The 12,198-nt window shown below is 31.6% G+C and overlaps 1 protein-coding gene across 1 annotated transcript in view; it reads right to left on the bottom strand.

Moving 5' to 3' along the window:
• Positions 1-3,818: 3,818 nt before the first annotated feature.
• The window catches only part of LOC139521787 (M-phase inducer phosphatase-like), a 22,212-nt gene continuing 13,832 nt past the window's right edge, over positions 3,819-12,198 (bottom strand). The window contains exons 8-16 of the mRNA XM_071315413.1: positions 12,058-12,186; positions 11,368-11,454; positions 10,786-10,863; positions 10,070-10,225; positions 9,428-9,601; positions 7,919-8,017; positions 7,363-7,496; positions 5,940-6,057; positions 3,819-5,526 (exon numbers count right to left, since the gene is read on the bottom strand). Of these exons, the coding sequence (XP_071171514.1) occupies positions 5,389-5,526; positions 5,940-6,057; positions 7,363-7,496; positions 7,919-8,017; positions 9,428-9,601; positions 10,070-10,225; positions 10,786-10,863; positions 11,368-11,454; positions 12,058-12,186 (1,113 nt within the window). The 3' untranslated portion in view covers positions 3,819-5,388. The remainder of the gene's footprint in view (positions 5,527-5,939; positions 6,058-7,362; positions 7,497-7,918; positions 8,018-9,427; positions 9,602-10,069; positions 10,226-10,785; positions 10,864-11,367; positions 11,455-12,057; positions 12,187-12,198) is intronic.

Below are 12,198 nucleotides of genomic sequence, written 5' to 3'. Positions count from 1 at the left end.
ATTTAAAATTTCTTGCTATTGCACAATACTTGATATAATAATTTTGGATCCTGATTTGAACCAACCTGAAAACTGGGCCCAAAATGTAAGTGCATGTTTAGATTAAACATATCAAAAAAGCCCAAGAATTCAATTTTTGTTAAATTCAAACTTAGTTTAATTTTGGACCCTTTGGACTTTAATGTAGACCAATTTGAAAACGGGACCAAATATTAAGAATCTACATTCACAGTTAGATTTGGCATATCAAAGAACCCCAATTATTCAATTTTTGATGAAATTAAACAAAGTTTAATTTTGGACCCCGATTTGGACCAACTTGAAAACTGGGCCAATAATCAAAAATCTAAGTACATTTTTAGATTCAGCATATCAAAGAACCCAAAGGATTCAATTTTATCAAACTAAGTTTAATTTTGGACCCTTTGGACCTTAATGTAGACCAATTTGAAAACAGGACCAAAAATTAAGAATCTACATACACAGTTAGATTCAGCATATCAAAGAACCCCAATTATTAAATTTTTGATGAAATCAAACAAAGTTCAATTTTGGACCCTTTGGGCCCCCTTATTCCTAAACTGTTGGGACCAAAACTCCCAAAATCAAACCCAACCTTCCTTTTATGGTCATAAACCTTGTGTTTAAATTTCATAGATTTCTATTTACTTAAACTAAAGTTATGGTGCGAAAACCAAGAATAATGCTTATTTTGGCCCTTTTTTGGCCCCTAATTCCTAAACTGTTGGGACATCAATCCCAACCTTCCTTTTGTGGTCATAAACCTTGTGTTCAAATTTCATTGATTTCTATTTACTTATACTAAAGTTATTGTGCGAAAACCAAGAATAATGCTTATTTGGGCCCTTTTTTGGCCCCTTATTCCTTAATTGTTGGAACCAAACTCCCAAAATCAATACCAACCTTCCTTTTGTGGTCATAAACCTTGTGTAAAAATTTCATAGATTTCTATTTACTTAAACTAAAGTTATAGTGCGAAAACCAAGAAAATGCTTATTTGGGCCCTTTTTGGCCCCTAATTCCTAAAATGTTGGGATCAAAACTCCCAAAATCAATCCCAACCTTCCTTTTGTGGTCATAAACCTTGTGTAGAAATTTCAGAGATTTCTATTCATTTTTACTAAAGTTAGAGTGCGAAAACTAAAAGTATTCGGACGATGACGCAGACGAAAAAAAGTTTTCAATTTTTGCGGTCGTATAAAAAGAGAAACTGTAAATAGCAAAATATGTTCAACATAAAAGGATTGACAAATACATCTGTTCGACCAAAACTGTCACTTTACATACACTTTATACTTATATAAGGCAAAATGTATTATGTAAAAAATGTATTTATAAATGTGTGTAAACATGAAAATGCAAACAATAACGAGTCAACATATTATTAGAACTTGACTAGTTTGAAATTGGTGAGAGAATGGTTTTATAGGGAAATTACCCTACAAAATGACCAGTCATTATCACATGGTCCATTCATACATATGAAAGAAGTGCAAGTACAATAACTTTCCTCTATACTCCGAACCTGAAATGAATTAATATTCTAAAGAGAGTTGTTGCATTAAATAAATAGCATTAAATAGCATTTTTCAACCAATTTTAGCAAATTTACCTAATATCTTAAAAATCTACTATAAATAGGAAAAATAAACTAATGACAGAGGGATAAGGGCTAAACGATCGTCATGGAAATTATATGCCAGTTCTTATACAATTACATACCAAATATCATGGATCTACCCCTGATGGTTTCTCTCAAACCTAAGCACAAACTAATACATTGTTAATGTTGCTGCTTCCATCACCTCCACCTAGGTCCAACTTTTTTTAACTTTTTGGTTGCAAGAGATAAAAGCAATATGATATCTTCAATGAACTCATAGAGGTTATTGACCAGTTTCATGCCCCCACATAGCGATGGGGCATTATGTTTTACCCTTGTCGGTCAGTACATCCCAAAGTTAGTTTATGTTCTTTAACTTTAGTATGCCTCAACCAAATGCGATTGAACTTAAACAAAAGGCTTATTACCACAAACACAGATCAAGTTGGAATTTAGGTGGCATCACTTTAACTGTTCTGGACCCTTTGCAAATGGAAAATTGCTGAATTTTTTGTTTCTTTCTATGCTCTAACTTTAGTCTGCCTGACCCAAATGTTATGAAATTTATATCAATGCTTTTTACCGCAAAACACAGATCAAGTTTGAATTTTGGTGGCGTCAAATTAACTGTTCTAACCAAGCATGGTGATTTCTTTAGAAAAGGAGTTCCAAGAGTTAAAATAAACATGATGTGTTTGCACATGTCCTTAGTTAGGAACCTGTTGTTCAGTGTTTTCATGGTTCATAAGTGTTTCTTGATTCTTATATAGATAAAACCATTGGTTTTCCTGTTTGAATGGTTTTACATAAGTAATTTTTGGTCCTTTTCAGCTTTGCTGTTTGGTGTAAGCCAATGGTCTGTGTTGAAGGCCGTACTTTTACCTACAATGGTTAAATTTTAAAAATGACTTGGATGGAGAGTTGTCTCATTGGCACTCATACCACATCTTCTTTTACCTATATATGTTACTATTATCTCACTTTGTGAAATATGATGGTAATATTTGCTACCTTGACCTTGACTTTCAGCAGACTTAATCTACTGCAGACTGGTTAAGTTTTGATTCGTGGCTCAAAAGATCTAGTCTTTAATGTTTTCTCCAAATTTTAGTCTTTTCAATTATAATTACAGTGACCATAAACCATACCATGATTTTAAATCTGTTAACAAATATTGTGAAAAAAACCAGTTTGATTATAATTGAACATATATTTAAAAGAAATCAGGAAACCAAAGTGTTTGTTCAAATTTTAGTTTATCTAAAGCTGCTTTGACCTATGACCCATTGATGAAATTTCTTTGTTTTACTACAAGCACATAAACATAATGCTTTTAAAGATCCATGACAATAAGGTCATGGTCAGATAAAAACTGCCACAGATATGTACATCTTACAATTATTTCATACACCAAATAAAGTTGACCAATTGATTATGGAAATTAAAAAACAGACCAAAACACAAAACCTTTGACCATTTAATTATGAAAGTGAGGTCATGGCAAGATGACACCAGCTATACAGACCTGCACACCTTATAATCATTCCATATTAGAAATATAGTTTATCTATTGCTTATAGTACTTGAAATACAGATCAAAACAGTCTGACACGTACAACTTACTATCATTCAATACACCACATATTGACCAGCTGCTTCAAGTATCTGAGAAACGAACCTAATCACAAAAGTTAACCTTGATCACTGATCCATAAATTGAGCTTGAGGTCAGCTTATCCCTGCCTGATAGACATGCAGACGTTGCATATACCAAATATAGCTATCCTATTACTCATTATGAGTGAGAAATTCACATGACAAAAAAAAAGAACCATGAAAATGAGGTCAAAGACAATGGGACTATGATCAGACTGAAACTTCATGGCAGAAGGTATCTGCATACAAGGTATGAAGCATTCAGGTCTTCTACCTTCTGAACTATAAAGCTTTATACAAATAGTTTATGCTATCCTCACCCTTAATAATACCTGTTTCTCATACTACGACTTTTTGCAGGCGGGACAATTAATCATTACTATTATGGTTGACTCAAATGTTTATCAGAAAACCATTTCCAACTAAACTGTAAAATAACTGTTTATAAAATCTAATGATCATGGAACTAAATTCATTCATGCTACATCATATATGTCTCTAACATCATAGCTCTGGATAATTGAAAACAACAACTCAATTTATATTTTATACATTTATTACAAATGATATATATGAGAATTTTGAGTTCCGTGGGAACAGGTAATTGTTAAAATAAATAAGACAACATTAGAGGTATGGAGTAACAACAAAACAACTACACACATTTGTCTACATATCATTCGGCCATCTTGGTATCACATGACTAGTATCACATGATCCCATCTTGATATTATTCCTCTCACTTATAATTTGTTTTACCTTATATCTTCATTGTAATACTTTCTCTCTATTTCATCACAGATTTATATTTATATTAATCTATCTTTTAATCCTATTTGTGCATATATTTTTTTCTCTAGTGAGACAAACACATAACACAGATAATGCATGGCTTTTGTTTTCTCCTAGGTTTACAAATGTTGATTGTTTCACCATTTTTATAAATAACCCACTAATATTAAAATGCTAAGACTATACTAAAACAAAAATGTATTTATTTAACACAAGTCATTCTTTGCTTTTCGCATACATATAGTTTCCTATAATTTTTAATCTTCAAACATGATTTTCTTTAACAATTTAGGTCACTATGATTCTTCCCCCATTAGAAATTGTTGAATTTCATCATATATAGTTAATGACTTGTGTGAAATAGATATCTAAACAGGGTAAAGAAAAACAGAAATAAATATAAATAAGTTAAAACAAATAAAAAACAACTAACGAAGTTCACAAGAATAGTGAACTTGTTCTACTTTAATATAAAATTGACGTATGTCCCTTCTTGCAGCCCCGATAACATGTGCTCACAAGTTCAAATATCAACAACTTTTCCATCTACATCAAATATGTTTCCAATACATCTACTAAGAATATATAGCACTGGGTGTACCTAAAACTTAAAAGATGAGGATATAAAGATAGTGAGAAAAAGATAAGAACTTGAGTAATCCCCCCTGATTTATAATTACAACCCCTTGTAATATATATAATGTACATCATTTACAATTCCAGTGACCAAAACATCTTCATTCTATTTATCAACAAACACTCAAATCACCCAACTGTGAAACAGAATTTATTGTAATTATGACTATGTAATCCTTCAAACTGACTAGTTAAGATGAATGGCTAACAATTTAATGACATTTACAGAATTTCAATGTGCATTTGCTCATACTCAAAACATCTAGTGAAAATGAGGTTTCACAATATATATCACAACATTAAAAGCATGTTTCACACCAATTGCACACATGCATACACATACATATATACACAATACATATACACTTCTTGCATCCAGCTGTGTAGGTAATAGCACCTTATCAGCATGAAACATACACACACACACACTTCAGCACACTGGTAAGAATAAATAATTTATATATGAATATGATAAATATTTTAATTCTCTATTTCACTTTCCTGTACAGGGGCTTTATTTTACAAGGTCATGTTTAAAATGTCCATGGATGGATTGAGCACTTTGAGCTGCCAAACATGGCAAATCTTTTCAACAATGATTAATAAAACATTAAAATAGAATGTTAAAAGTCAGAGGATAGGAATAGGAAAGAAAAAGGATAAAGCTAGAGAAAAAGTCTTCAAAACTTCAATGGTCTGAAACCCGGACGGTTGGTCTTCTCTCCTGCCCATGACTTGGACTTGATTCTGAAGTGTCGGAGATCCTCTTGATGGTCTTTATGAAGCATGGGTTTGTAACTAATGGGATCACAGTATTCCTGTAACAAAAACATAGACAGTTTTTAATAACAGGAAACAAAAGCAGTTTTCTCAAAAAAGTGTATTCGGAAGCATAGTATAAATTGTATGCATTATAACGTCGTTTTTGCTCACATATAAAACTGCTAGCAGCTACATTTATTTCAGTGTTGATTTCCTGCCATAATTAATGCCCAGTACAAATTATAATTTTTCTTTGACATCAACATTTGACTGTATTTATACATTCTTACCATTATGTTGTATACATTGCAGATTATTGTTGAACAAAATAAGAGGTTTAAATCGAAATAGAGTTTACATGTGTCATTGGAAAGTACACAAAGAAATATTTCCACCTCTTGATTTGATATTTAACCTTGTAACAATTAGAAATGGTGAAACATAGGAAGTAAAATGGGGACGTTCTTACCGAAAATTGTTCATAGAACACCTTGTAGCCTCCTTCCAATAAATACACCTCTGGATAATGTAATGCAGGGTAACATTCCTTGTTGGCATGTCTGTCTTGTTGACGTAAAAATCTTGACCTGAAAAATCAATGAAATAATCAAATAAATGAGCTATTGGGCAGTTAGAAAAAAACATTATCACCTAACACCACTTTTTTTTACATTTATTTCTGTCATTTGAAAGCTTCGAATTCATCAGAGTATTGATATTTACTGAAAATTAATTAATAGTGTAGATTTAAGCCAAGAAAATATTCAATCTATACGTTCAGGGTTTCCGCTGGCGGTCGCCATTTTCGCAATTTGCGAAAAAATAATAATTGTGGCGATTAAAATTCGTCATTGGCGAAAGAATTTGGCGAAAGAAATATATAAAACGATTTATTTTCAGCCATCTTGTTTATTTACTTTTTTCGGGTTTCTCTGACTTTACCGATCAGACAATACTCGGAATTCACCTTGAACTCGTTAAGATTTTGACAGAAAATCAATAATCAGCTGATTGCATTCATAGATCATTCGTAGCTATCGACATCAAAGGACTAATTAATAAAGGTGTTGATTGTTATGATATAACAAAATGATATGATTAAATGGCTTCTGTCACATGTCACAAAAGGGAACAATTAACCACTGTGCGACGCACGTGTTTGAAGCAAAATTTTTACGCTGCCTCTCCTTCTTTTAATGAAAGTCCAGAAAAGAAAATTGTTGTTATGACGAAAAATGTTCAAAAGCAAGAAAGGTCTCTGATTTAAAACTTTATCATTTAACTTTCATATAGATCATTGATTTGAGTGGGTACTCCAAAGTCGTTTCAGTGACACACGTGTTTCAAGCATATAGTTTTACTTATTTACGATGGTCTAGAAAAGAAAACTGTCGTAATGAAGAAATCTATTCAAAAAGTTTGGCATGAGAGTAACCCTTCAATGTAATGACTACACCTTACACGAGAGGGATCAATTCTTGCTTCGTTTTGTTGTAAAAACGACTTCTTATTTAGGGGGGGGGGGCTGGAAAAAAGGAAAATGTTAAAAGAAAAATATATTGTGTTACTTGGCGAAAAAAATAATAAAGTGGCGAAAAATATATTGTTTTGGCAAAAGAGGTGGCGAAAAAAATAATTGACCCAGGGGAAACCCTGTACGTTGTTTACTTTTTCGTTCGTTATTTTGTTCATAAATTAGGCTATTAGTTTTCTTGTTTGAATTGTTTTGCATTTGTCAATTAAGGGCCTTTTATAGTTGACTATGGGCTTTGTTCATTGTTGATGGCAGTACAGTAACCTAAAGTTAATTTTGTGTCATTTGGTCTCTTGTGGAGATTCTCTAAATGGCAATTATACAACATCTTCATTTTACTATTTACATCAAAACTTACAGATTAGGTCCTCTTTCTGAAGAAAATTCACAGTGGAAGATGAGAATATTTCTTTTTTCTGGATCTTCTGGTTGTGTAGGATTCCTTAAGAACTCTTCTGTTATAGATTCTCTGGTGTAAATATTCTTGGCACCCTGAAAAATAAATGCATCTATAAAATGTGCACTACATGATCATACTTCTACTGAAAACATTATAGTATACCAAAGTAAAATTTTGTATACATATATCAATAATTAACATCTGCATCATGTATTTGCAGTACATTAAATATTCATTTCATTAATGATATTATGTGCCCATGATGATACTGAGCAAGTTTCTTACACATTTAGCTGTTGTATGAAAGCTATAGAATGGATCTGCCTTAAAATCTTATTCTGGTGTTCAATAGAAATGTGTTGCCTCATCCCTTGATTAAATTGTTTATTTTTTTCTTGTCCTGAATATGCATGAACTATTCATTACTTGATGTTTTCAAACTGTATTCAAATTATTTTCTGTGTGTCACAATGAATATATGTTTATTTGCTGAAAATTAAATATAAATACTTACCCTTATGTGACCTCCTTGGTATTCATATGGATAACGACAGTCTATGATGATGAACTTTTCTACGACATGGGAATATTCATTGTCTAATAGCTGACGTACCTAAAATTAAAATTTAAAATATTTTTAATTTCATTAATTCATATTTGTTTAAATCATCTACTTCTGACAAATTTCTAGGGGTCTTTACCGACTCCTGACATAAAAATAATAATCTTTATCATATGTTTAGTAATAAATACAGTAGTTTTGCATATGTGATAAATAGCCTGCTGTTTAATCCATATCGCACAACTTTGATGCGCACCCTTTATCGCATACCCTTTATCACACCCCTACCCTTTATCGCATACCCTTTATCACACCCCTACCCTTTATCAAACCCCTACTTTTTTTTTTTTTTTTTTTTTTTTTACATAATAAAAGTCAGTTTTGGTTCTGTTTTTGCTTAAGAAAAATTTTCATCAAAATAGGTAAATTTTTTGAATGACGTCATTGTTTGGTATGTGACGTCACGAACGTCGAGTTTTCATATTATATGTGACGTCACGAACGTCAAGTTTTCAAATTTTTTGGCACACTTAATGCAACTATGAAAAATACAAAACACACAAATTAATACAATAATAAACAAAATATTTTTAAAACAACAGCACGCAAATTGTAAGGTAACCCAGGTGCTTCGGTTAAGTAATTGAGCAGTTCTTTTAAGGCCTTTGAAACAAGACAAAAGTAGAACTGAAGGTAACCTAGTGCTATGGATCAGAAAACAGTTCATATAATATAATACTCTTCTGTTGAAATATATGATAAAGTGTATAATACATGGCAAAATCCGTATCACATGCCGTATCACCCTCGACCAATATCATCCCTCGGGCCTAAAGGCCCTTGGGCTGATATTGATGTCTCGGGATGATACGACATATGATACGGATTTTGCCATGTATTATTCTCTATATACAAATCAAATACATGAAGAAAACAAGAATGTCTCCCCAGTGCATAGATGCCCCATCCGCACTATCATTTTCTATGTTCAGTGGACCGCGAAAATGGGGGAAAATCTCTTATTTTAATAATTAGGAAGATCATATCATAGGGAACATGTGTACTAAGTTTCAAGTTGATTGGACTTCAACAACATCAATATAATTACATTGACCAAAAACTTTAATCTCAAGGGGGACAGACAGATGGACAAACAGACAGACAGGCGCACAGACCAGAAAACATAATGCCAATAAATGGGGCATAAAAAAACATTTTTTTATATCTAGGTTAATATTTCTTATAGGATCATGCAAATTGTGCATGTTTTTTTCAAAGCACATCTAGTCACATTTTTAACAGCAGAATTGACTATAAACAGGTGAAATTTTTATCTTCACAGTTAAGCAAATCTATAAATATTAGATTTTAAGCTTTCATATTTTGAAATTGAAATATCCTTTTCATTTCTACCCGATTTTTAACTTTCAACTTTTACAATGAATTTTAAACATGACTTACTGTTTCTGATGATATGGACTTGAGATCTTGTTTTTTGCCTGGAATGACGGGTAATGAATAAGGTTTAGAACAATCAGCAATCAGATCGGGTTCATCATATATCTTGTTGAGAGCCATCTTGATCATGGCGTCTGTCTCGGAATGACATCTGTGTAACCTTGGTAATGGCATACTCTGAAATAAACAATTAATATTGTAATGCTAAAGTAAAATGTCAGAACAAGGTTAAAATTATTTGATAGAAAATTTATACTACAAGGCAAAAAATTAATAAATTAACAAGTAACGAAAAGGTTTCTATTGCCAATTTCTTCACTTCTGCTATGCACAAAATGTCTCTCAGTACAATTTCCAAATCCTGAGCAGTCCTATTTAATGAATAGTTAATTAAGGTTCAGATGCACATTAGAAGAACATAAATCACATAGAAGGGGAATTTGGAAATCAAATATTTAATTTCTGTGTTACTTGCTTTTTGTTGTTTTTCTAATTATTAAGTTTGAAAGATATCTGATTTTTTCACATCTAGTTAAAAATGCATTGGTTGCATAGTCAGAAGCATGATATGTAGATTTTTACTTTTAACTTCATTTACATTGTCTCAATTTTATATCATAAACTAAACTATTTGTTGGTACTTACTTTTGTTTCTTTAACCTCGTCTTCATCAACAGCAAAGGATTTACGTCTTTTACTCTGCTGGTGAGGTGTGGAATCATCACTTGCAGGGAAACGCTTGTTACGACCTCTGACATCAAATGATTGAGACCTGTTGAACAGTGATCTGCTTCTTCGCAGCTGTAAATGATAATATGATAGTAAAAATACATGTGTAATATGATTAGTATTGTAAATGAATTCAATTGCAATTTTATTAAGTTGACACCATGCTGATCTAAAAGATTATTTACGTTTGCTTGAATAAAAAGAGGATAAGGTTATCAATATATGTTACAAATCTTTCTTTGTCATGTTTTTCTTTTAGTACCTTCTCAATCTTTTGAACTATTAAAGTGCTGTTGGTTGAATATCTTCAAATTTATCATTTTGTTATGCTGTTTCATGGACCAAGGGGTGTTCAAATGTCCATGTGTAACCATTGGACCACATCTTTTTGTTGAAAATATTCAACCTAGATTAAATCCAATGCCTATATACTGAAAGTGCTAGTCTGTGTATGTCAAAAAACATTTGATTCAACCTTTTAAGGGATTAAAATTAGCATGGAGCACGATGTGAAAGATTCATTTGATTATCAACCAGCCAATCCCATATTTTGTTCTATCAGTAATTTAAAACAATTTTAATGTAGATGACAATTTACAAATATAAATGCATTTATGAAAACAATATCCTACCTTTGGTGTTTCCTCATCAGTAACTTGTGTCTGACTGGCTACCGGTGCGCTAAACAACTTTCCAAAACTGTCTGATACCTATATCAAATATAATTTACAATAATTTTTACACAAGTTTATAACTATATTTCAAATCATCATGAAAACAATGTTATGTTTATAAAATTCAAGATGAGAATAACATTTTTTAACTAAATTTTTAAAATCAAATTTAATCTTTTGAATTGGGTAGATTTAAAAAAAAAATATACTTTAAAGTTTAGTCCCTAATCAGAAGAGACTCCATTTCATTTCTTAACATGTATAATGTTTCAAGGAAAAATTATCTTTCAACAGATTTAAATGAAAGACCTTAAAATAATTTACAACTCCATAAAGTGACAATGTTTATATGAGGGCAAATGTAATGAGATTAATGATTCTGAAGTGTTACTGTCCCCTTCCATGGGTTTGAAATGTAAAGGTTAAATTGTCTATGTGAAAATTCAAACAATAGTATCCAATTTTTTACCTATAATAAATCACTTAAATTGATAAAAATTTAATTGATATAAAATGAAATGTTGTAGAAGATATACCAACCTTTGGGATGTAATCTTCACATTCTGGGGTTTGGCTAAGAACTGGTGCACTAAATAACTTGGCCATTGTGTCCGGTACTCCTGATGACTGCAAAAAAATCATAATAGCTTGAAATGTTTGGTTTAGTTATTCTGAAACTATCAGTCACGTCTTCAGTTTTTTGGAATCATTTGTATTACTTTTGTTATGTGTATTTTCAAAGTAAAATGTGCTTTAATAAATCAGATAAACTGCATGTCCACTTTGAGCCTTGTTATTGACATGCAAGTGTTCAACTGCACGGCTGGTGTAAAAAAAAATATGTTTATTTGCACACACTTTTAACAATAATTTTGAATGTAACATTTTCTTTCTTGTACCAGCAACATGTACTAGTGGTGATGAATAATCAAATCCAAAGTTCAAGTTTGAATGCCGACACAATTTACAAATATCTGCGCACTATAGGCAATCTTTTGATATTTGGAGGGCCTAAATTATTTTTATGTTATGAACTCAATGATTACATGGCAAATGTATATTTAAGTTAAAGAATACAGCAGTAATCATGTAAACCATTCTACTTGATCAGACATCAAAATCAATTCAAAATGGAATCCATGGATAGACAAATCAACACTATAAAAATGATTTCTAAGCCAGTCTGGTAATTCAAGGAATAAAGCCTCTTATGACTCTAGTTATATATACCTCAGAATTGTCTTCATGGTCTATCAAATCTAGAAAGCCATCATCAACATCTTCTTCATCAAAACTAGCCAATGGACACATCTTTAGTGGACTGTCTGACTGGAATGTGGCTTTACTATTGGAGAATTTCTGAAACAATAA

Source organism: Mytilus edulis, chromosome 4 (assembly GCF_963676685.1).
Source record: "Mytilus edulis chromosome 4, xbMytEdul2.2, whole genome shotgun sequence".
NCBI lineage: Eukaryota > Metazoa > Mollusca > Bivalvia > Mytilida > Mytilidae > Mytilus > Mytilus edulis.
The sequence above is the reverse complement of the archived record's forward strand: the minus strand, read 5'-3'. Positions and strand labels throughout refer to the sequence as shown.